We start from the raw sequence: 26,267 nt of genomic DNA, 5'->3' as shown, positions 1-26,267 counted from the left end.
CTGCACAGCACCTGAGCACCTACGTCATTCAGATGATTTCATGAACAGAAGACAGAAACAAGTATTGACGTACTTACTATGGACATGCAATCTGCATATAGGAAAAAAAATTTTGCAAGATCTCTTCCCACATGTATCATCTTGGCTATTAACTACTGGATGGCTTTGCAATTTGAAGGCCACATTTCAAGCACCCTACTTGCTTTCCTGTTCACTTACCTAAACTATTTGGCCTCGTCTCAGCCTGAAATTATTTTTAAGACCTGGCCTCCCATGGGAGATGGATTAGCAGGTAAGATGCTAGTGTGATAGGCTAAAACACGTAAGATACAATTAATGCACTGGCTACTGCTCCTATGTGTGTGGGAGTAAGTTAATATTTACATGCAATCCATAGCGAGTGGGCGTCTTGCGCATCAAACCTTTCTTCTCTGTTTTCACATCAGGAAAGTGGTAGCGGAGGGGGAGATAGGATTGTTTGGACTCCAGGTTTTGTTTTTTTTTAAATATCCCTAGGATGTAGGTATACCGACCCATCAAACAAGACAGAAGATCTCAGGAAACAGCTCTTCCGGCTATTTCCACAGGATTAATGCTGTGCAAAAATGCAAACTCCTGTTTCACATAAACTTAATGAAAGGCTAGATACTGTATGTGAGTAAAACTTCGTGGCGTTAACTCCATCTGCAGTGTTCAAGACCAACAGTCACTATCTGCAAACCACGGGCATCATTACTGAAAACATACCAGCTTTTTGTGTAAAGTAATAAAAAGAAGAAACAAAAGAAAGCTGCAAAAATATCTAAGTACAATGCCAAAAATTTTCATAACACCCCAATACGTTCTGTAGTTGTCTAATTCTCAATTAACTGTGTGCTTTACTAACACCAATTCAATTTTAAGTCCATTAACCTTGCTAATTCATAATGATGCATATCTGTGTAACAACTACTTTGCGTTGTACCTACAAAAGCCGTACTCAGACAATATAGATTCTGTTGGAGAGTCAGTAGTATGGTGATTTTGAAAATACCAACAAAATAATAAGGAAATATGTATACAGCTACATGCCAGCTGAGAGGAAGACTACAAAATGAAGCTCTGGCATTCTGTTTTTTTCACATTTCCCTTCTAACTATGCTTCCTTGTATACTGAATATAACTTTGTTCTTAGGCCTGTGATATTTTAATGCTCTTTTATTAGCCCCCTCTCAATAAGATGGAGATTTTAAATCAGAATTTTTCCACACACGCTAAATTTCTTTTAATTCCACAATTGGTAACTTTCCTTGCTATTGCATTGTGAAGCTTAATTTAAATGCATTGCTAAATTGCTTGATTTACTCTGCACCAACCTTTTTTACAATGAGGATGTTCACATCCAAAACAGATGGTAGAAGAGAGAGAGTTACACTGTGGTTTTTGGATTAGAGCCTAAAGGAGGTGCTCAAGCACATTAGCAAACTTGGGGAAAGGCATGGTCCTGTAAGGATTTCACAGCCCAGAAAAGCAACCAGGCAGGTGTGGTGCATCCTATGGGGTTTTCCAAACTTCTTGGGTGGCAAAAGTCACTCTACAGTTGCATTTATGCTTCATGGAGCAGGTGAGGCAAGCTGTGCCCAGAAGAGCCCTCTTGGCATGCCCACCTGTGCAGGCAGCTGCCTCTGAAGGGCTGCTTTGCTCAGTAGATCATCTGGACAATGGAAACTCATGTTCTGCTTCAGTTAATTATTTTCTCCTCATGTCTGCTTCATTTCACCGATACGTACGGTCAATTATCTCCACAGCTAGATTATCTTTATTAAATTATAAAGCTGCTGCAGAGCACACTGAGAAACAGTGACTTCCAATAGAAGTTAAAGGTTCCCATGTGTGACAGAAAGCAGCAGGAGAGTTTCCCAATACTGGGGACTTTTACTTTCAGAGAACCAGCCACAAAACCTGCATCAAAGCACACAGCTGCTCTAAGTGCTATAAGCTTTTGAACTGGCTTCTTATGACCCTCACACTTTTCCTTTTCGGAAATCTGACCTCCAGCACTTCCCAGTGATGTCTAACTTGTTTACTGAAGTCTTTTGCTCACTTTCACGGGTGCCTCATCAGCTCTGGATAACATCTTGCTTCACACATACGGTAAACTCTTACTGCATGGCCACTTCTCCCATTCCATTCCAACCTCAAATATGGGAAGGTGGTATTTTCCATCACCTTTAAGCACATTAAATCTCCCTTGCCCCTCCTAACTAGTATTGTCTCGGTTTAAAAGATATGCACCAGAGCAAGAATTACCTCATTCAATACCCGCACCCTGTTTGGTCTACACTGGGCATCGTGTGACAGCAGGCAGATAACTGAGCTGGATATCAAACCCTCTCTCCTGCTTTTGTCATTCAAGGCACTATCGAGCAAAATGTATTAGCATCCAGGTATTAAAAGAGCAAAGTGAAAACATCAACCAGAGCAAACAGGCTTACTGCATAGCATTTTCCCAGATTGGGTTTTCATTTATGAAGTCAATGAATTAACTCCTGACTATACTTAATGACCTAAATAGTAAGATATACATAAAATCTGGAACTAAGGCCACTCATTGCTGAGATTTATTTACAATCTATCTGCTTTACTCAGGAAGCAAAGCTTTTTTTTTCTTTCCTGTTTTTGTTTTTTTAAAAGCTAAGCACAACAGTAAGCAAGCCTCAACAGATGCAAAAACTTTTTACAACTTTGCTGTTCCAGCAAGGTAGAAGATGTTTAAATGGCTCTGACATTTCAGATGGGAAATTTCTGAAGTCCTCCCGAACATACTATTCCAACCTGTAACCTAGGAAATTCCATTGTCATAGGTACTTATATAGTCTAAACACTGGGCCCTCTCCACAGATGTTTCACACTGCAACATGCAATACTGCAGACTCACATGGAATCTATTTTAAGACAACTACTTCATTTAACACACATTCTCCAAAGAGAAGGATTGTATCTGCATATAAAACATGAAAATAATGAGTTTAAAAATAAAAAGATGTGCTCTTAGTTACTGGGATGTCCCATCACACAGAGGACACATCCTCAATGTCTTCTCAGCAACTTCACAAGCTCAGATCCAATTCTCCTTCCATTAAACGTGGTACATTATATTTGACACTACCGTCTTACTATGCAGAAAACTAACCCTACTAAAAGCAACTGTCTTGTTTTCTTCAGGATTCCTGCTGTTTTTCACTTGCACTGGGATCCCCTTTATGATGGGTGCACACTGACACCTACTGCTTGGAGCAGAGACAACCCTGAAGGGGATTAATACACACCACCGGATTTAGCTCGGTGAATTTGGATGGCTTTGTCTGCGCAGGTTCCTCTACAGAGAGGGCAAATACTCCTCTGGGGGCCTCAGACACGCACAGTAGCTGGACACTGAAAGCAGAGGCACCCAGCAGCCTGGTGTTTATTTTCAGCCAGCGCTGATGTGATGCAGGACATTAACGTGCATTGCACAATGTAATAATGATTTACAACAGGGCCCAGCACTCCTGTGGGCTTTAGGACCTCTTACGGTACTTTCCACTGAGGAGGAAGTGTCCAGTGGGAAGGCAGCCAAGCATATTTCTGAGCAGGCGTGAAACCTAGAATGAGATTTTTCAGTTTCTTCAGAAAATTGACCTGAGAACAGAGTAAAACATCTTACCCAATATACTACAGGCTAAGAATACTTGACTTGCATTATATAACAAGAGGTGTCTCAAAAAACAACTGTTAGAAGGACAGTCAGCTGTACTGAATACTGCCAACAGGATACTAGTACTTCAAGAGAAAAGTTATACTAAAACAGGCAAAACTGTCCAACGCCTTGCCCTGCACTCATGGGTATCTAATGCATTTTTTTGGCATTGCTTGTGGTATCATCTCTCATCCCAATTTCAGTTTAGTGCTCTGCATGTTAACAACGAAGCTCCACACTACAAAGCTTTTGCTTTTTTGCCCTGTAATATCACTCTGGTTTATCTCAGGACATACTCATCAGGAAACTCCTCTGAAACCATCTACGTGACTAATGACAAATCTAAAGCACATATGCCAGCATGAGGTCTGCCTGTAGATTCCATGTCTTCTAGAAACTCATTGCACACTTTTAATAGAAGTGTACTTACAGGGAATTGTTGTTGCCAGATGCTGCTTCATTACCTGAAACTACACACTGTCTCTCAGTAGTGATTACTCAGTACAGCTGGCATTGAGTTTTATTACAGAATTATACAAAGAGCAGTGCTACACGTTTTTAACAGTCAACTCCCTCTACCACAAGGTTCCTTACAAAAGGTTTTAGGATGTAAGGTTTTAGGATAAATGCCCTTCAGGCACAACTCCCCACCCAGCAAGGCTTCCCTCTTCTTTTAACAGTGCAGAAATCTCCTTGCCTGGTATTGAGCATAGCTGAGTCAAACAGATTATCTTGCCAAGGAGTCCAGAGGAGGAGATAATAACCCTGGTCAGCAGCACGTGAATGGATTCAATCCCCAGACCTCACAAACCGGTCAAGCTCACCTCATCCTTGCAGTGCCCAGCAAAAGAGGGCTCCAGCTATAAAATTTCTAATTATCTGCCCAAATTTATTTGTAACCTGCTTGTACACATTTTCTCTTGCATTAGTATTGTGACTCAACATAAACAATCCTTCACTCTGTCTAAAACCCAGAGGGAATATGTGTACTCTGGTTCATTTCTTATGGTAAATAAGCCTTACCCACTCTTTTCTCCATCGTATAAAAGGGTCTGCTCACTTCTTTAATCATCTTCACAAATCTAATGCCATTGGAACACGAGTTACTGAAACTGTATGAGGCCTCATCTGACTCTTGTACAAGGGCATCCGTACTTACTCTACATATGTCCTTTTCTTCCCCAGCATTTTCAAATGTGATGAACTCCCCTTCTGTGTCATGGATTTCCATTATTAGTCCTGAGATGTATGACTTTATTACCTATGTTATTATTTTTCATCCTGTATTTCATGCTTATCTTTATATATATCTATCTCAGTCATCCTGTATCGTATCTCACTGTCATATATTTTCTCCCACAGGACACCCCTACCCCATTCACCCCTCCTAAATTTCTGTATAAACCCAATTCATAAGCGTCATTCTATTTTAGCATGCCAGTGGCTATTAAAGAAAAAAAAAGTCCATGACACTTAAAAAGCTCCACCAGCAATCTCCTTCCTCTCCTACCAGCAATACCTATAGGTCTCACCCCTACCTATCTTTAAGCTCTAGTACTAATGCCCATTTTCTCCATACAGACGACACGGTTTAAAGCATTTTGCTAACATCAGACAGATTAGGTATATTTCTTTTCTTCCTCTCTCTGCAAAGTCATATAAAAAAATAATTTGGTTGTACCGGTATCACCTCTCTTGGCAAACCTATGTCACATTTTGCCTCATTTACCACTTACTCTCGTACCATTACTGACTGCTTATTCCCTTACAGAGCAGCAGTGGTGATTAATTCTATACTTGGTCATGACTTTCCCAATGTCTAAAGAAAAAAGCACAAACAAATCCACAACCCTAAATCAGTGCCATTTTAAGAAATAACGTATCTGTGGCATTCTGACAGTTCCAACTTAAAGTTAAGAGCATTTGCCTGATTGTTAAAAATAACATACAGGAAAACATTTCCATTGCTAGCTGACATGGTACAGCACTGAAGAACCAAGTCTCTGGTTTGATCCTACCAAAACTGGTTTACGGAGGAACACAATGCTCCTTCAGTCTGGCAAAAGCCAAGTATTATGCAGTGTTTGGAAGCTAAAGAGTTCTTGTTCCCATTTAATTAACTTGTTGCGTAATTATCTATCTGCAACTACTGTACAACCGCAGCAGCGACTGCTCTGTAAATACACATTCATGATTTACTTGAAGGATTACTTGAACAGTATTTCAAACTATGTAAGTGTGACTGGTAGCAATGTAAATAAATTTGACCATCAGATGACTAAAGCAGACAGTCTCCCCTTCCTTTTCCATGGTGTGAAATGCAATTCCTACATATGTCACGCACAGCTCTGGGGCAACAATTATAACATTCAAAGTTGCACAGAAAAAACTGGCCACCCACTCAAGTCCTCAGTTGAAGCACCATGAATTGCCCAGCCAGCACCAGATCTCCTGCCAAATTAACTGCACTTGGCAACTGACCTCAGGAGTACACATTTTTCATGTGTGATAAATAGCAGTAAGACTTACAAGCTGTCAGCTTTATTTACAAGTAATTGTGTCTCAATGTTACAAAAGATGCAAGCTTGGCATGAAGCCTTATGCTGCAAGGTGTACAGCTCTCTGCTCCTACTATCCATTTCTTCACTTTCCAACTACGTGTTTATTCCTGACTGTTCCCTTCCTATTTGCAAGACACATTCCCACGGGAAGTCATCCCTTCATTCCAATGGACACACTCATTCTTTGTTCCCCATCCTAACATTCCCACATCTCTGAAATTTCCAAACCTGCCTCCTCCCTCTCAGAAATGTCCTGCTTTGATATCAGTTTCCTCAGGTCCACTCATTGCTTCTCATATCCTCAGCAATCCTGACATGGTCAGCTGAAGAGAATCTCGTTCCTGGATCTTTTTTCTGTGATCCAGGAACGGGCTTGGAAGGACAGTTTTCAGCAGTAAGACAGATGAAAATATAATGAAAGCCTACAATCATTTGAAGGTCACATCTAGCCAGAAAGAAAGAGGGAGAATATTTTCAATGGAAAGACAGGATAAGGATTTAAACTGGGGAAAACTTGTTAGAGGGGAATGTACGCAGCTACAGAATAATCTCCCAAAGGGAAAGGCAAAACCTCCGTGGACAGTTTGGAGCTTTTGCAGCACAGACTAGGCAACATCTACGCAAATACACTGCAGGGAGTGATGGTGAATCAACAGGAAGGCAGACAAGGCCATGCAGCCAGGCTGGTCCATGAATAGTTCACTGACCCACATTTCTGCACAGTTTTAATGCAAGTCTCCATATTAAGAGTATGCATGAAACGCCCACTTTCTGTAGTTCATGTGAGAAAAATTCTCTGAGAAAGAAACCCAAGCTACAAAGGTAAATAGAAATATAGGCAAGAGAATTAACAAATTTAAGAGATCACTGTAAGAATTCCAAATATCACTGCTCTCACAGAAAGCACCACGGGGATTTCTTTTTATTTGTTTAAACTCTGCAGAGATCAAAGAACCCAATTATAATATCTGGCCCTTCCTCCTCTGCAGCCCTTCACCGTTAATTGCCGTGGCTCCCGCTCTTCCACTAAATATAAATGAAAGCACTGGAATTGAGCCTGCTACTGAACGCAGCAGAGCAAACTTTCACTGATGTCAACAGAATTAAGCCACTTTTACAAGCAGTGCCTTTGCCCTCCAGTTGGCAAAACAAGAAACGCAATTTGTTCAAATGCAGTGCGAGTGCCATTCCCTGCAGGCAGGCACGCGGGGGACCCAGGCACTCTCCTGCTGCTGTGGGCTGCAGCAGCGGAGCAGTTGCTGTATGGGCTGCTGACTCACCATCTGGTTCCTGGTTTCCTTCTGAGCAGCGTACACTGCCAGTTCCTCAAAGCTTGTGGCAAAAATCTCTCCTGTGCCCACAGATTTTAAGCTACTCATGACAGGCATCTAAGCTACATAATGAACTGAAGAAAAGAGGAAACGAATGTCCATCTTCTAATTAAGAATTTACAAGACTGGCATTAAACCCTGAGCCTTGTCTCTAAATAAAAAAAAAAATTGCAACAGAGTGTCTATCTCCAAAGATGCATTCGTCCCACTAGCTGAGCAATGATTATGAATTCAACTTAATCGTCAGTTTGATTACAGTCTGTTCAGCATTTCTGGCATCACTCCCCACATTTAATTCTAATAACAAGTCAATCCCACATAGAAAAAGAAATTAAAACAATTGAGTAAATACCTCACATAGAAGGGTGACATAGGCCGCTCATCTTCTTGGGAGCTAAAAAACAAAAAAAAATTTTCAAGTTAGTATGCAGCTCTGTCTTTTGTTTGCAGTTCAGGTTACTCAAAAATCAGAGATAACAAAAGTGAAACTACACCTGTTGCAGAGGTAACACTTATGTCTACTTTGTCCTCTGGTTGTACTCATGGAAGAAAGCTTTCAGTTACGTTCCTTAAATCCTGAGAATCCAACTCATTTCTCAGTATCTACAAATGTGGTGTAACAGAATTCCTGCTAGACGGCCAGGAGTCGCTCCGGCTCTGCAGCAGTGCAAGGACTATTCCCATAGCAACAATAAAGCATTTTGCCAGCAAAACACCAGAGCCTTTTGCCATCTGCTGTTCCAGAATTAGACAACCTGCCTATTAAAGCAAAATTTGAGAAAAAACCAAATGACATCTTCAGAGACCGAAGAAATGGCCGTGGGCATATGCATGAAGCTATGAATTCCCCAGTTTTACTGCTCCTGTGGAAAGCCGATTTGACCACGCTGAAATCTCCCTAGGCTTGAGATCAGGGGCTGCCATCGGACGGCAAAGAGCTCCCCTGGCAAAATGGTGTTTCAGTGGTCAAGCGACCTGGCCTGAACAAAACTACTCGGTGTGTGGCCAACCAGTTCCCTGATCCAGCTTATTCTGCCTGTGCTAGCAACAAGGGTATGAATGAGCTGCTGGGGCACTGAAGCTTAAAGGTGTGGTGGACTGACGGTTTAAGCCAATTTAAACCTGTGCTGCCATAAGAAGGGGTTCAAACAAATTTCACCCAGTCATTCCAACCAGATATATGGTTGGCCTTGCAGGGCATTTAAGCCTCGTAACTCTCCAGAGCAGGACACTTGCCTTCCTCCTAGCATGCAGGAAATGCCATGGAGGTCAATTAATCCCCAAATGACTTTTAATTGCATCTGCTGAAGAGCACAGCAAGTTCAGCAGAAAGGCAGAAAAGACGGGAAGCTGCAAAAATTAGTTTAAACAAAAGCAGAAAGGATAACCTCCCACAGGCGCTGGAAACGAAGCACTTCCCTGCTGCTTCCCCGCTCTTCCAGCAGCCTGGGACTGCACCAGCACTCGGCGATTTGCCATAGGTACTCAGCCACAGGTCCTGGGGCACTGCCACGCTGTGAAGGCATCCATCACTTCTGAGCTTGTTCGGAGGATGACAGAATATGGGAGAATGCTCTAAGTGAGGGGAGCTCAGCTTCAAACTCAAGTCACCTGGGGGCTTTGATCACCCAACAGCCTGACCAACTTCAACAGGGATCTGAAGTAGATCAAGCTGGACCAATTTTTGAAAAGCCAGTCTGAGTCCATTAATCTCTTGAATTTTAAAGAGTTTTATTTATCGGTTTATAAAAGCTTCTGTAAGCGCAGAATAAAGGGTAAAAAAAAGTCTCTGTGGGTTTTGTAGCTAGCTGATCAAATATGCACAGGTACCTTTTGCAGCTTCCACTGGAGCCAGCAGGAAGCTCCCTCAGCAAGACACGCTGAAACTGGACTGCAGCCAGGTAAGCACCCTGCTCTCACACTGAATACAGCCAGAGGCAGATTTCACTGCGGGTCATTTCAAACCCAGCCAATGTTATAACAAATCCACAAATAGGAATGCCAAATTCATCCAGGGGGCAAGAGCATGAGGGAGGAGACAGGCTGCAAGGAAGTCGGAAAGGCCAGGATGGCAGACAGACGAGCAAGCCAGAGTGCCAGGAAAAAAAAAAAAAAATTCACAGGGTTTAATTCTGCATGATTTTGACCCCTCCACTACAGTATGCAGAGATTCACAAAGAGACAACTACAGACATCTACAGAAAAGACTTTCCAGCACGTTGCATAGGAAGCTCAAAACACTGATTCAAGGGTAACACCAAATGCCATGGACCGGAAGGAAGAGAAGCTGCTTCCAAAATCAGCACAGTCTGCCAAAACTCGCATCACCTCTGTAAGGCAACAGTGACTGGGCAATTTTCAGCAGCTCCCCAAGAAGACTGGGAGCACAGCTGCTACCTGAAACTTTGCTGCCACCTCCACAGGCCATTTTCAGCAGCTCAAGCAGGTTGCAGTCAGCTGCTGCTGTGGGAACACTGAAAGCTGCTGTTGCCCTCCGAGACCTGGCCAGCACATGGGCTGACAGCACCTGCCTGCAGCAAGGTAGGTAACGCAGCTGCCTGTGTGTGAACTGAGGCAAACATCACCTGAAAGGCCTTTGCAAGAAACCGCTACAAGTTTGAGACTGCCTAGAAAAAGTGGAAGAAACATGGAAGTGCCCATCATTGCTCCTCCCAGGAGACCACCTGCAACAAAGGCATGGGTAAGAACCTTTGCCAGGTACAGGCTCCCTCCCCTGACAGCATGCACAGTCTCCTAGCTTGCATGCATAAGTTATCTCTTTATTTAGAATTTATGGAATAGACTTTTTTTAAAGTGTAAAGCTACTTTAAACTCAGCAAGACATTTTACCAGCAGCTTTGGATGTTCAGTTCATTATGCTAATGGCTGTACTTGTTGTAATCTCAGTGCAAATAAGTCCCAGCAGCAGACACAAAACATGAAAAATGTTTTCTTGGGTATAGAAAAGTTCACGGGGCCATCAAGATTTCTGTGCATCAATGCAACTTCAAATGACAACAGCAAATGCTGATTTGCGTACAAGTGGCAGTTGTCAAAGCTGCATCAAACTTGCTTGCTTTTTCATCACAAAAACCCTTCCTCACCTCAGGGTTTGTGTTAACTTCCAAGTCACAGAAGCACAACGATACTAAAGAAGCCCATAACTTTCTTACATTCATACTCCCACTAGTTGCTTTAACAGATCAGATGGAAAAGTAGCATTCAGCAGGATCTCTAAAACCTCTTGTATTTCCTTCCTTTTCTTCCCCAGCAAGTACAATGGCTGCTCCACAAGTTCAAGAAAGTTTTATATCTGTACAAAAACCATTATCCACTCATACAAAGTAACTGAGGAGAAACGTACTTTACAAACATTAGCTGGGAATGGGGGGAGAAGGAAGCTCTAGAGAAGTCAGAAACTAAGTACCAGTTTCATCTAGATAATCATATTTCAAAATTTCAACTGGTTGGTAACAATTGTAGCTGTACGTAACCTCTCTTATCCAACAGTGCTTTACAGTTTTACATGTTTACACTGATCAGTAGCCGCATCTGGGACGATGAGCTCCAAGCTAACTAGTATGAAGTCTAGACTTCCGAGAAAACCATAAAAATATTTTAACTTTAAAAAGATCTGCATCTGAGTAAAGCACATTATCCATTTCCCCCCATAATCATTAAAAACAACGTATCCCAAACATCTTTCCCTAACTTCATGCACTTAGTCAACTCATCTGTGCAAGCTGGAAGACATGAGCTGTGTAAATGAGAGATTTAAATCAGCTATGCCACATAATTCACAATCCCTCAAATTAGATGTGAGACTACCAAGCCCTACTGCAATCACTTAGCACACAAGGATCCTGTTTTAAGATACTTTATCAAATAATGAATTATTCGTGTGCAAGGTAATAAACTGATGTGCTTATATTATACACACAAGCATGGGTTAGTTTAATGAAAGAAGTGAAAATTGTGAGAGGTTTTAAATCCATTATACCTAATCACATGGTTTCGGATATAAAAGAGACAGGCAAGCAAGCAAGCAAAACCATACAAGACATGAATCATGAATGATCATCAGTTGATATTACACAATAAACAGACCTTCCACGCAGGACTCTTCGTCACTATCACACACACTGAGCTGATTAAAAAACAACTGCTTACTTGTTTTTAAAACACCTTGTACTGAAGGGTTTATTAGTATTGCCAGGAAACCCTTTCTACCATGTATCCTTTCAAAAGAAAATCCTAGAAGTCATTAAGATATGTTTAACATTTAATTGTGCCGTACTTGGGCTACATAATTCCTCTTCGGTTAAAGGGATACACAACCCTTGAGAAAGAAGGGAAAGCTTAATACCTCGCACAGCGACCTGGCAACCCAAGTCAGCCATGACAGTATGGAGGGGACAAGTCATTGTGATGTGCATCTCTTACACAGTCTGAATTTTTACCTTGCCCAGCAAAGAACTTATCCATTAGGCAAGCAGGTTTAGTAGCAAATTAGGTGGGGTTTTCTTGTTGTTTTTTTTTTTTTTAAATACCCTCAAAGTTTTGTCCAGCTTTACACATGCTTTATGGCCAGAAGGCACTAAAGGGATGAAATAACTTAAAAAAAAAAAATCTCAGTTCTTTATTCAACTATACTGATTACCTGGCCAAGCAGGTAAGTGCAAAATACACAGTCTCTTTCTTCTCAAACATATACATAACTCCCCATAGCCAATGAATTAAACAATTGCTCTTTCATGCAATACTTGGAAGAGCAATTTCTCACTCTTCTAAAGGACACCTAAATATCTGATCATTTCCTTCCTGCTAAAAACCAAAACAAATACCAGCCAAACTGAAAAAACTTGTTACCTTTATTTTCTGGCTAAAGAAGGAATATTGTTATGTTTGTGACCTCCACTGAGCTAACAAAAAAGTTTGTCGGACTGGAAGGAACGCCAGCATCATCCACCTGTTAGTTTAGCACATCTTAGGATTTTCAGGCATACATATTTTACAGCATTTATGCAATGCATCCTTTCTAAAGAAGGAGTTAGGAAAGCTTGGGTGAAGTCTAACTGCTAAATGATAAATTTCCATTACAGAACCACAGTTACCTTTTGCAACAGGAATGCTACAAGCAACCGTTCACCCATCACATTCTCAAATATGCAATGATGGTTCTTCCCTTTTCTTTTTATTCCCGATGTCTCATCTTGCCCTTCAGAAAGGATAAGGGAGCTGCTGAGCCTGTTCCAGAGCTGAAGCTGTACAACACCCGTTTAGACAGAGAGTTCCCAATTTATTTATGTGCATATGGGATACCCCTGCCCCAGTCCCATCACTGGCCTGAGCTCTCACCCCAGGTCAGAGGGTAGCTCAGGGCCCTTCCCCCTGTTTTATTTGCATTTAATTATCAACAGTTCTTCCTCCAGGTTTGCTGGCACTGGAACATCCATTGTAAAGCTACCGCTGCTTCCCTACTCCATATCTCTATTGAAAAGTTAAATGGGACATTTAGGCAATTATAATAAAAAAATATGTTTGGGTGTTGGTTTTTTTTTTTTTTTTTTAAACAATCACAAAAATGTACTTTGACTCAAGTGCATTTTGCACCAGAGATGAAGGGCCTAGACACTGGCAGGGTCATGCTGCTCAGCCAAGGTCATGCTTTCCTAATGCCTTGCCATAGACTGTTTGTTCTGACCTCAAAAGCTAGATAAAGAAATTGCTCACTTTCTATTCCACCACAGATATTCTAGACTTCAAAAGAAATTAATTAATTTTTAGTGAGAATACTTTTTTCAGGCAATGAGATAGCTGCTTCTAATTTTAATGCAATCGAACAAAAAGGCATCAAATCACTAATGATATCAAAAGTTAATGCAGCTTTTGCAGGGACGAGAGGAAAAGATAAGCTTGGTGACTTGTTAATAGTTCAAAGTTATTTCCTTCTTATTTTCTTCTCACCATTTAGAACCACTGTGCCACCCTGGATTAACAGACATGCCATTTCTTGCAATTGCAGAGGATTTTAACAGTAGTATTTATTTACTTATTCTGACATTCAACATTAACACTAAAAACAGGCTCAAGGAAGCCTCAATTTTGAGGCCACAGTAGTGCCTTTTGCTGAATGTCTTGCTTTACAATTTTTTCAGCACTTCTTTTTTTCCTCCCCAAGTCACTTCCCCATAAAAGTTATTTCAAGCTTCCGACAAATGCAAGATTGAAACTGCTCATGAAAATTTATTGCATACTTATTTTCTCAACAGAGTGATTTACTCATAGTTTGTGCTTCACAGCAGTGGGTAAAAGGTACCATTTTTGCAAATGAGAAACAGCAGGCAATATAATCTTCTTCCTTCAAATAAAGCCTTCAAAATACATTTCCTTCAAATAAATATTGACATCTGTTATGCAAAAGAAGAAAGAATACCACCATCCTTGATGCAAGAGTAACCACAAGTTTAATCTAACATGATAACGCTGTGGTGATACAATGGTCACTATTAAAAGTCAGCACTTACCATCACTTGTTGAGCAATGTCACCCTTGCTCCCTACCCTTAATCAGAGGGGGAGGGAGGAGGAATGCACTATATAGTAACTGTCTAAGAATGAAATGTTTAACAGCTATTTCTGTGAGAGTTACTTCCACGCAAACATTTGCATTTTCCCTGAGAAGTAACTTTTATAGTCAAAACCATACCATGTCACTTCAAATATTTATCTGCAGTCATCACAATAGTTACACTTACACCTAACCTCTGAAACCAAGTTAAGTTCATGCTGAAATACTTGGATAAACCACTCACCAAATGAGCCACGTGTCAAAATACTAGGTGGACAGCCCGGCTTCTTTATTCTGAACTCACATACTCCGCAAAATATCTCCAATAACTCGGGCAGAGGCAGATTGGTATTGGTTTAAATATTAATCACCAAAGGATCCCGCCATCTTCCCCAAAGCCGTTTCTTCAGCAGTGTTTCTCCTAAAAGTCTCTCAACTAAATTATGTCTGAAGCCTGTGAGATCACAGTGGGCAGCAATGTAACTTCAGGGCTGTAGGAAGGGACCTCTGTGGGGGCGAGTTCCCTTTTAGGCTTCCTAAAGCATGAGCTTCTGGCTCCTGTTTTATCTGGCATTCAAAGTACCAATATTCCTACTTCATAGAGACAAGCTGAGGTGAATACGAAGGATCACTCTGTCACACATCTGAGGAGCATGTACTATTTCTTGTTCTGTTTTTGACAGCCAAGATTAAGGCATGAGTACCCAAGCCTAGAGTAGGAGCCTTTTATTTCTAGGAAACACTAACACACAGCACAGCCATACACATTGGGAATATACTGACATCATCCACAGGCATACCTGCACAGGCTGTCCGGGGGGGTGGGGGTACTGAGATTGAGGCATGTTGCCTGAATGGGGGGGGAAATACACCCAAGCCTTTTTGCACACCTCCTCCCACTTCAAAGCAACAGCAGGGAAGTACAGGCTATCCCATGGCAAGCTGAAATGAGCAGAACTCCTTGCTGATTACATGCCACTGTGAGCAAGAGGCTGATTTTCCGTTTATATTAACATATCTGAATCTACGGGAACTCTTGACAGCATAATTTGGTATAATTATTTTCTACTCACTATCCTCCTGGATTGCAAATATGTTTATCTTTTATAAAATGATGTCAATGTTAAACAGTTTGCTTTTGTTGTTTTACTTCTTAAACTAGTTAGGGCTTATTATGAAAGACAGGGCAGTGTCTTTTCTTCTACTTGTGGCTTGGCAATAGTCCTCACCAGGATAAAACTAGAAAATGGGTCAGAAAGAGGCGGAATGAATGTACAAGCCAAAGTCTCACCTCTTCTCAGAATTTAACAGTGTGAAGTTGCGTAATGCACACATACCTGTTGCATTATAATGGTGAAGAACTGTTACTAGGTAACCAGCGATTTCCATTTCAGGATTGTTTGTTAAAAGCTTGCACGCTTCAAATAAAGGTATCTAGGAGTCCAGTTTTTACGTAAATATTCATTATTTTCTTGCTTAATCAAGTGGACACCCCCAAGGCAAACACCACAGAAAAGTTCCACATCAACTTCCTCTTTCAGTCAGAGCCCCTGCCACCGCCCACCCAGGAGGAGCTTCCACAGGCTCCTACACCCACCGCGTTACAGCTATGACAAGACAGGGTACCCAGCTGTGGGTCAAATGTAAGCCCGGAAGGCCAAAAATTCACACTGCATTTTGTAATGGGCTATGACTATGACTTGAAGATGAGAACCACAGGTTTGAATTTCTCTGCATTCTTCCATCAGAAAAAAAAAACACCCCAAAACCAACCCAACCAACCAAAAAAACCCCATCAGATACAAGTTCTCTCTCCACTCTCAGAGAACATACTTTGCTTCACATACATATTCGAGGACATACTTCACTAGGGTTTGTCAAGCACTCCCAGTACCTTGGATAGGCAGTGATAACAAAGTCCAAAGGATCAGACTTATTTATGATACAACTTTACAAACACAAACACTCGCTAATCTGTTAAAGAGAACACAGCGATCATTCCAAAAAAAGAAGAAAGTGAGGTGGAATACAAACAGTGTTCTCAGGCTAAAATACTGGGTACTTGTGAAAGACTCCAAGCAAACAAACCAGTAAGGTAAATCAAACCACCCCGATGATGGCCGCAAATGGGACAGCCCATGAAGACAACTGCTGAAGGTTAGAAACAGATCAGTCATACTCCTTACTTCTGTCAGATGCACTTTCTAAAAATATTTGTGATGGCTTCATCCTTCAAAGTGCAGAGCGAGAGGGGCCACCGATCACAAACAAGGCCGCAGTGTGTACCTGCCTTTCTTATCTCCTAAGGAAACTGGCAGATGCGATTGGCAGAGGCAGCCGCCACAGGTTTCAGCTCTGCACAGTTTTTGTTAAATCTTCAATAGACTGAGCTAGAATAAATGAATTAAAATATACATTAACAGCATTAGTAATGCTTTAACTAGGAATCTAGGTTATTAAAGTAAGCTAATGTTATTCAGAAAACATGTTAGCCTATTAGCAATAGAAGAGACGATTACTGGTGGATAGGTTGTTGTAAAGTCAGTAATGCAACCCATGTGACATTCACAGGTGCTTTTTACAGTGCTTGGGCAATATAGTACCTATTGCAGTGGAGGGTTCAACACATTTGACCTTCCACCTCTTCCCATGCAACGAAACATAACCCTGATGTCCCCATTATCGCTCCCTCGCAGCAGGCCACCATATCCCATCATGTGCCATTCTAGAGACATCTATATATAGAATGACACCATACAGTACATATGGTTCTATGCAAGCACATTATAAAATTTTTAGGAAGACAAGCTCACAGCTTACAGATACCTTGGTAGATACAATATTTTGCCGCTCTAGTGACACATGCTATTTAACCGTCACAGCTTCTTAAAGAGAGCCTTTCTCCCTCTCCCAAGTTTTACACACCAACCACACAGAGATGCATTCATATTGCTTCAGCACAGGAGGGTTCCTGTGGCAGGCGCAGCTCAGTCAGCTTGTGGCCCAACAAGAGGACAGAGCCTGGCACCTGCAGGAGACGGGCAGGAGGGAGTTTATCCACCCAGGAAGGGAACCAGAAGCAAACGCTGCTGGCAGCTCATTCCCTTTCTTGAGAGGGGAAGATGGATGCTCTCAGTTTGGGAAGTGCCCTGAGCAGCAGCACCTGGAGGTTGCCACTAGTCTGATTTAGACCCAGCAACAGGAATTGTGCCCCGCAAGTTGTCCGTGTCCACAGCTGGAACAGCAGCATCAGCCTGTCCACCTCACAGGAGCGACAAGCATACTGCTACCTGTGCTGGTACAAACCATTAATCAGCAATCACCTTTCCTGAAGCTGAAAAAAAACCCACCCAAAGCCAGCAAGACCCTCTTCCATGGCAAAACTCTGCACTAAAAGGGGAGGAGACAATATTCCAAGGGGAAGTATAGAAAAATAAAGGTATAACCTGGAGCATGGTGCTGTAAAGGGATCTGGGAGTCTGTGCTTGCCTGCCCCTAGGTCCAAAGACAATTAGGTGCCAAAAGTATAGTAGGCACATCCTAAAAATAGATCAAGGAAATGGAAAAGAAGCCAGAATTTTGTGAGGGTTTTTAAGTTTATTTTTGAACAGCAAAGCTCAAACAATTCTGTACCATGCTCAAGGTTTAATGGGAGCTTACAGAAAAATCTTCAGTTTTAAAGTGCAGGGTGCATTTCTAACTAATCGAGAGTTAATCCTTGCAACAACAAAAAAACAAAGAGTCTAATTAGAGTTTCCCTGTGAAATCTATTTTCCCCTGGGGTGAATAGTCAAGAGCACAATAACAATCACTTGTTCCGACCTCCTCTAGGCCAGTCACAGATCTTGGGAAACACAAAAAGGTTAAAAATATTATGTGATACTGGTCCTTCAAATAGGAATGATGCACTATGACTACTTCCTTAAGACATTCAAACTGCATTTCTGGTTTTCTGCAGTCATCAGCATGGAACCCCGCAACTGCGTTACTGCAAAAGAGACTTCCTCCGCATCTATCTGCAGAGGACCCCACGCTTTACTGCGACAGTAACAGTTTAGGCAGCAATTTCAGTTACTATTTTATCGTGTCCAAGTAAGTGGTAACTCCGCAGCCTCTGCTGAAACAGCACCACCACGGTGCTGAAACGCCATGCTAGATTACTTATTCACTGCTTTGTAGATTGCATGAAGATTGATATTCAGCCCGCTAGAATAAGGCTAAGGAGACAGAGAACGCATAATTTTGAGAATTGGAAGAACAATAAATAAATAAAAAAAAAAAGAATGACTGCGTACACAGGACCGCGTACACTTCTCGCCCCTCCCAGGGGGTCTGTGCAGTGCCATTTCAGAAGCCTGACTGCAGGCACCCCCGCCGTACCGTGGCAGGAGCACACGCCAGCACAGGTATGCGCTCACAGCTGGTGCTGAAGGGAGGTGTGTCTGGACTCCCTGGAAACAAAACAGCCCTCCTCCTCCGAAAACTAACCCTGTGGCCCGCTGTGCAGGCACTGCGGCGGCAGACCACGGTGGGGCTGCGAGCGGACAGCTCTAGGCGGGGCGCACACAGGGGCCGGCCCGCCCGGGCTCGGCGGGGCTCCCTTACCGCATCACAGCCCCTGCTGCAGCGAACGGGCGGGAGCGAGAGGTCTGCAGCCGCCAGACCCCCGCCGCTCGCCGGGAGGGGGTGGCCCCGGAGCACCTGAACCCCTATCAACCCCTGAGCTGCTCCTACCCCGCGCCAGGCTCCCCCCAAGGAAAGGGCTGCGCGGATTTAGGGGCGCCACATGGACACCCCCCCTCCGCCCAGGAGAAAGCCAGAGGTGTCCCCCCGCCTCGCAGCCCCGTTAACGGAGCGGCTGGTTTACACCGCCCCGGCGCCAGGGCGCCGGCCCGCAGCGGCGCTGCCCCTCCGGCAGGGCCGGAGCCCCGGCTCCCCGCGGGCCGGGCAGCCCAGCACAAGCCCCGCGCCGCGCTTCGGGCCGGGGGCTACCCCGGCCGGGCACGTACCTCTGCAGGGGCATGACTTCGCAAGCCATGCTGGCCATGGGGCCGCCGCTCGCCTCGCCTCGCCTCGCCTCTCGCCGCCGCGCCCGCAGCACCAGCGCCGCCACCGCCTCGCCGCGGGAAGCCGGCGGCGCGGCCCGGCCCCGGGGAGGGGCGAAGGGGCCGCCGGCACCGGGTTGGCGCCTGAGGGCCGCCCGGCCCGCCCCGGCCCGCCCCGCCGCCGAGGGCCTCGGCACGGCCCCCTCTCGCTGCCGCCGGGGAGCGAGGGACACCCGCCCCGGCCCACGGGCCTTGGCAGGCACAGCTTAAGCAAAAGAGGTTTACGATGTCCGGGCGGTCCCGGACCTGAAAGAAATGCCACAAGCTGAGGGCGAATTACCACAGGTCCCTTGTATCCTTTTTAGTAACTATAACACCACCACCCCCACCCCCCCCCTTCTTCCTAAATGTCACCCAGGGTGCAATGTAGTCACCCCAACCTCCCTCCCCACGGCCACGCTGGGTCCTCTTCATCCCTATGAAACCATCGCCCGGCTAGGTCTCCTCTGCGAGCTGCACCGAGCCTACGCTGCTGCATACACATGCCTTCACCGTGTCCAGGTGTCCGCAGGGGCTGGCACAACTGGGCACTGGGACTTGGCATCCCTTTGCGTTGCAAGTAGGCGCTACTGGGGTTCAGAGGGCTTGTGCAGTAGTTGGCCAACCAATTCAGACACACGGTGAAGAGGAGCATATGAGAACCCTCCCCTTAACATTTGAAATCAAGAGATAAGCGTTGCAGTAAAACTTGTTTTTACTGACTTTCCCAGTGGGCTTTCCTCAAGCACTCCTGCTTCTACATCCGTGGCTGCTGACCAAAGACTGCTCTAAAACAACGAATCACACCATTTTATTTGGTGGAAATTGGGGGCTGGGAAGAACAGTAGCAGAAGCACCCCACACAACGGGTGTGCCACTTTCCAGGACACAGCCACCCTTGGAAAATGAGCAGTACACAACCTGTCAGAAGGTCTTGCATTGAAATGTTCAACGGCTGCTGAAGGAGCATACCCAAATTTTTATTTTTTTTACCTTTGCATCTCCTCTGCCCAGAACGCCTAAGGAATCACCTTCAGCTTCCCCTGACCTTGGACACAAACACTTCTGCAGCTCCCCTACCTGTGAACAAGTTACCACATGACACACTTTATGCGATGGGGAAGGGGACAATCTCGAACAGGTGAAGGGGCATAAGAGAATGGATCTTTTCAACATTTTAGCTGGTAAAAGCCTAATGGCTAATTCTGGCACAGCCAGGCATGCCAATCTTCAAAAATCCAACTCAATATTAAAAGCACTGTCATCTTCAACCCCAGTGAGGACTGGCACTGGCTTGGGAGAAAGCCACGGAAAGAGCTTAGTAGCTGTATGTTTTAAGACTTCCATACAGATGTAGGTCATGCGAATTAGACACGAGCCACATCGGCTTTCTGGAAAAGCAGCAGACACTGGCAGGTTAGCAGAAGGTTATCAGACATTTCACAGGGATGCTGGGGATCCTGGCCTTTCTCAGCAGGAGACAGGGGCGTTTTCTATCTTAAAATCAAGAGCAGTAGGCAGCTGCAGCTTCAGAAAGCGATGGCGTGGAGTAGAGACACAGAGGTCAATCAAGAAGTGGCTCCGCTTCAGCATGCTGAGCTGTTTAATATTTGCTCCTGTCAGCAGGCTGACTGGAAGTGCATTAGTAATGCTTCTGTCCATCGCCTCAGCACAAGCCTGTTCTGCTGCGCCATAGTCACACCAGGCACAGCACAGGGCCCCTTTTTAGGAAAGTCAGCAATGCTGATAAAGCACTCTGCCATCATGGATCTGGGCTGCTCTTATCTGTGGCAATTAAATTAATACCTTGATGACTTCCTGTTAAATTAAATGTGCCATATGTGCTCTTAAGCAATTAAAACCATGAGAGAAAGATTTTACTCTGATACATAAAGCTGCTTCGGTATAAAACAAAAGCACCTTGTACTGTTTCACAACTCGACAATAAATCAAATTGCCTCTTCCTGGCCAGTATTTTTTTTATACACACACAATTATTCATAGTTTATTACACTTCTATAAACTGAGTGTTATCATCAGGATGCAAAAAAAAAAAATTAAAAAATCCCACATTTAACTAAGGATCCATCTACACGGGGAAGGAGTCAGGGTTCTCCAGAGCAGCTTGCTGAATAAACAGAAGTGGAATAACTCAAATAGCTGCTGTACTCTGAATTTATACAATAGCTATTTTGTCATAACCTTAATGTGACCTGTCTGTATAAATGAGTTTAAAAGTACTAAGATCCTCAACAAAGAATCCACTAACAAAAAGAGTTGCTGTAATAACCAGAAAGATTAATTTATGAATTAGCATCAGTGAAGAAGGTTAGTTCATGGCAACATGCTAATATCTGCCTTGGGAGAACATTAAAGTTGCGCAGGGCTCCCTGGGCCATCAGCACCTGTGGATCCACCTTCTACTTCTGTTCTCTTCTTTTCATGTGCCCTCAGTGGGGTATAATTTTTCTCTTCTCCTTCCTCATCTGCCTCTTTAACACTGCCAAAAACATCACTGCTAAGAAGAGGCACCCTAGCTCACATTTCCCTGCACACCCACTGCCGTGCAACTTCAGCATCCATTAAAAGAAAGGAGACTGAAGATGAAAAAATGCAGCTGGTGGACTTCTGCTAGCACTGCTGGTTTCCCAAGGTTTTAATTATTTCTGGAGTAGCTGCAGATATTGCAATAAAAGATTTCAACATGGAGAAACGTCAAAGAGAGAGACATTTTTAAAAGTACTGTGGGGCACAGTAGCCAGCCATTGGTAAGAGCGGTAATACCTGCTACTCGAACAGTGGGAAATCGTTCCATGGTGCACGTCACCTTACTCCAGTCTGCATCGCCTCAGTGGGCCCTTTGAATCTCTCACTCTGCTAAATGAGCATGCACTCCTTAATTCTTCACCTCTCGTCTTCTTAAGTACGAACCCCAAGTGATATATTTGTGACACAAAGTAGGCAGACAAAAGCTGCCAGAAAACTGCAGTCTTATCTCCAAACAATTCCACTTCCTTGTCACAGATGTTTACATTAAAGCCAATTTGCTACTTGACAGAGGCAGGAATTCTTACCCTCCTGCCACCCTCTTACACCCTTTTTAACTTGCATAATTCAAGCTGGGTTTTCACATATAAAACCTGGGATTATACAACATTTTGTTTTTGATTTGTTTGTACTTGTTGAATTTGTTCTGCCATGTTAAACATGGAAAACAAAACGTCTTCTGCAACTTTCATTATTCATTCATACATACAATTATTGCATTCCTATTGCTCAGAAAGGCCAAACTCATCTGTTGGCAGCAACAATGCACCACAGCAGCTATTTATCGTACCACCAAACATACATACAAAGGATGGGGAAAAAAACCCTCTCTGAGGACAGGCACAGCATCCTCTCCACTAATAGTATGCTCCTCAGTGTATCGTGAATACTTCAGGAAAATAGACAGCAAATAACAATAAAAATGATACACCCCCCCCCAAAATACCAACGCATATCGGCACACTTCAGCACTTACACCAAGGCAACACCTGGCTTCGAACTATGTGATTTGCAAATTTCTTACTGAGATTCAAACATGAAAAAAGACACTGCCTGGAACTAAATATGAATAATCACTTTTCTCCACCACCATCCGTGTTTAATGAATGAACACACATTCAGAAAGGAGGTCTCCTGTCAATCATCATTACAGAAGTGCTTTCTCCTCTTTCTTTCCTTTTCATACTTAGATGCACACCAAATAATTTTCTCAGCATATAAAGCAACAAGAGAAGAGGATCTGTGAACAGCACCAGAGGATATGAGATACAAGTGATCTAGATAATGGATTTTATGAGGATGTGGCTGTGTCTGCCTCCTGAAAAGCAGTTATCCCTTGCCTCACTGCACAGTCATACACAAATTAAATACTATTTGAAATACAAAAAATACCAAGAGATCCTCCTGGTCTGATAAAATCTGAGGGTTTTTAAGGTGCTGGAGTTCTGCTCAATATCCTCAATGTATTCCCACAGTGTTAACTAAGTTATGCAATAACCTTCCCCTGGCAGAAACATGAAATGCAGAGCAAAGCAATCATCAGACTGAAAATTAAAGAATGTACTTTCCAAGATGCCACCAATACAAAATTTAAAATGACATTATTTATGTACACATACAGGTATTGATACATGCATTTTTCCCTTTAGAGTATCTGTGCATATAAATATCTGCAATTACAAATGATAAATACCCTGGAAAATCTCCCCCAGGCCAGAAGATTTGTGTACACACATGAAATAAGCAAGTCACATGCAAATAGAAACCACACTTGGAAACTGTAGCCCTTCATATCCAAACAAAGCAGACAAATGATTAAATAAGCCCTGTCCAAAAGAGCAACTAATATGTCAAAAACATAATTGAGCACAACGGGAATCCTCAGAAAGGGGATAAGTGCTAACAGTGACTTTCCAAGGCTGTATCCTTTAATGCTTTTATCAATGATCTGAAAGGAAACGTAAAATAATACCGGTGGTTCTTTTTGTATGTTGTACGCAAGCAAGCATTAGATGTTTCCATACAGTCACGTAAGAGTCAAATCTGGGAACTATGTGCAAGATCCTACTGCGGGCTACAATGTCATGCCAGATCAGCACTTCTGTGTGACAAGCTCTGAGTGACTGTGCGGCTAAAGAAATTAACATCATCCTTGGAGGCATCAACATGGATATTGCATGGAAAAGGTGTATTACGTCTGTAATTCATCCTGGGGTGGTTGCTACAGAAGACTCTGATCAGTTCAGGAATTCTCATTCTCAGAGACAACCCATGAAGGAAATGCAAGAACTAAACCCCATGCGTTTAGTGCTTTTCAAAGAAAACAGCCTATGCATGCAGGAAATGTTAATATTTCACCTAGTACTCACAAGCTGAATAAGATCCAATGACTGGGAGTCAAAGATAGACAAATTATGACTAGGAATCAGAAATTTTTAAATGGTGAGGATAACTAATTACTGACACAATTCATCAAAGATGATGGTGAATTTTTAACGTTCTTGTAACTTAGAGTTGCCTCTGTCCAGGAACACCAAGTCTTAGACAAACTGCCCAGATGTAATTTGCAGAATTCTCTTACTCATCTTCTTAACTAATACTCCTTTTGTCCAAAAAAGCAGGAGGTTGCTCTCAGCTGACTTCATTTTACCCTTTTTATTTTTTGCACTGGCATAGAAATACAAGTTTTATTGGCATATCCATAGGGAAGATACTGCTTTTTTTGCACTGTAGCATTTCTGTTCCTTCCTGCAACTTGGAGGCCAAATTACCTTTTAAACAAAGCTAGTTAAAATCTGTTAAGGAGGAAACATATTCCAGAATTGTTCCTTAAACTTGCTGGGACAGGAGAAAAGTAAACACCAAGCTGAAAGCTTCTCAGAGCTTCAGGATCTCAAGAGTTCCTGATCTAAGCCAATAGATACGCATGCAAGCACATTTCCCGTGGAGAGGGACATCCCAAGCTCCCAGAAGACCTGGATTAGCTGCTGTGGCTGCTTTTCATTAAGCAGCAGCGTCCTTTGCAAGCACTGCCACACCCGCTTGTCAGCCGCTTTAACTTGTTCCAAAGGACTCTCGCCCCATGGGATAGCCCAGAAATTATTTCTTGGCCTCCCTCCTGGAGAAGGGGGAGGATTGGGAGTAGGTTCCTAAAGGGTTTTCTGGGAAAGCATCAAGTAATGAATGGTTGTGCCAGCTAATCTGCTGTGGGAACAGGGTAAAGCATGCTGTGCAACAGGTCACTAGGTTCTTCATTTGCACCAGTTAGTTCAAGTGACAGAGCATGAGAGCAAGCAAACAAGCACGAGTTCGGTCGTGTACAAGTTGTTTTCAAAGCGGGCTTTTTCCAAAGCTCTGCTTAACCTAATGAAATTCCTAAATATTAATGTCCAATCAAATTTCTCCCACTCCTCTAAACCGTTATTTTTATAAAACAGTCTGCACAAAGACCCTTTAAAAATTCAGCTGTTTTGGACTGATGAAAATGTTTGCCATAGAAAACACTGAAGAAAAAGCATTCATTTGTCAGCAAAAAGATTCCAAACATTTTTAAATGAGCCCTTGGTACTCCCTGCATTATTTATATTCTCTACCAAAAATATCACTGGTTTCACACTTTCCCACCTTCCAAAAAACATCCTTCCAATCCTCTACAAAATTACTATCCTTTGAACTCCATGCCTCTGCACCCACCATGTTTCCTGCTTTCTAAAGCATCTTCAAGTGAAATGCCTATAGTGCACCCTTAACCTTATGAAAATAACCACCCTATCGGAAGGGGCTGAGCAAAGCAGAGGAGCAGACCACACCATTCACGCTTGGTGCACGCGGCTTGTTACTCCACTGAAAGATAAAGTGCCGTCTGTGTTGGCAAGGGAAGCAGTCTAGCAGAGCTACCCTCCAGAAAAAACCCTCTAGAAATAGCTCCTCTTCTTCAGCTAATGATGTGACTGAAAGGAGTCCTCGCTTTGCACAAGTGCCCCGGCGGCCAGCCTGGCTCCCAGGAGAGGTGGTGGGAAAGGATGACTTGGCGGGAGGGAGCAACTCCAGCTGGGAGGCACTATGAGAAGAGCGAGCTGGGTGAGAATAACTCCATCTCTCTGCCTAGAGCTGGAAGATGCATCTGCCATGGAAGCAAGGGAGATCCTGGCTGAAAGACAACTCTGACCACATCTATTAAAACCTGACTGTATTTGACTGGAACACAGCCCTCTCAGGCCAGTCCCAGGGCTTTTTCTGCACCCAGCTGTGTGTACGTCAAGAAACACTTGTTTATGTGCAGCCAAATACAACGATGCTGGGCTCAATGAGCACAGCTTACTGTTGTGCCCCTCATTTGCAACATCAGCTTTGAGTCTAACCACTCTATATGTTTCCAGGCTGTGCAACCACACTGCTATCCTGCTGTAGGCCAGTCTGAGCAATGTTAGGAGTGGCACAAGTGGATACTGAAGGG

At 43.3% G+C, this 26,267-nt stretch overlaps 1 protein-coding gene across 16 annotated transcripts in view; it reads right to left on the bottom strand.

The window, feature by feature from the left end:
- Window positions 1-26,267, bottom strand: part of FAM13A (family with sequence similarity 13 member A) — a 134,278-nt gene that overhangs the window by 41,261 nt on the left and 66,750 nt on the right. For 13 of the 16 annotated variants that reach the window (XM_075090865.1, XM_075090862.1, XM_075090858.1 and 10 more), the window contains one exon: window positions 7,963-8,004. In XM_075090865.1, the coding sequence (XP_074946966.1) occupies window positions 7,963-8,004 (42 nt within the window). Of the gene's footprint in view, window positions 1-7,962; window positions 8,005-12,724; window positions 12,754-19,189; window positions 19,481-26,267 lie in introns of those variants that run through there. The other 3 variants (XM_075090873.1, XM_075090871.1, XM_075090872.1) reach the window with 3 other exon arrangements.

Source organism: Phalacrocorax aristotelis, chromosome 4, assembly GCF_949628215.1.
Source record: "Phalacrocorax aristotelis chromosome 4, bGulAri2.1, whole genome shotgun sequence".
Lineage (NCBI taxonomy): Eukaryota > Metazoa > Chordata > Aves > Suliformes > Phalacrocoracidae > Phalacrocorax > Phalacrocorax aristotelis.
The sequence above is the reverse complement of the archived record's forward strand: the minus strand, read 5'-3'. Positions and strand labels throughout refer to the sequence as shown.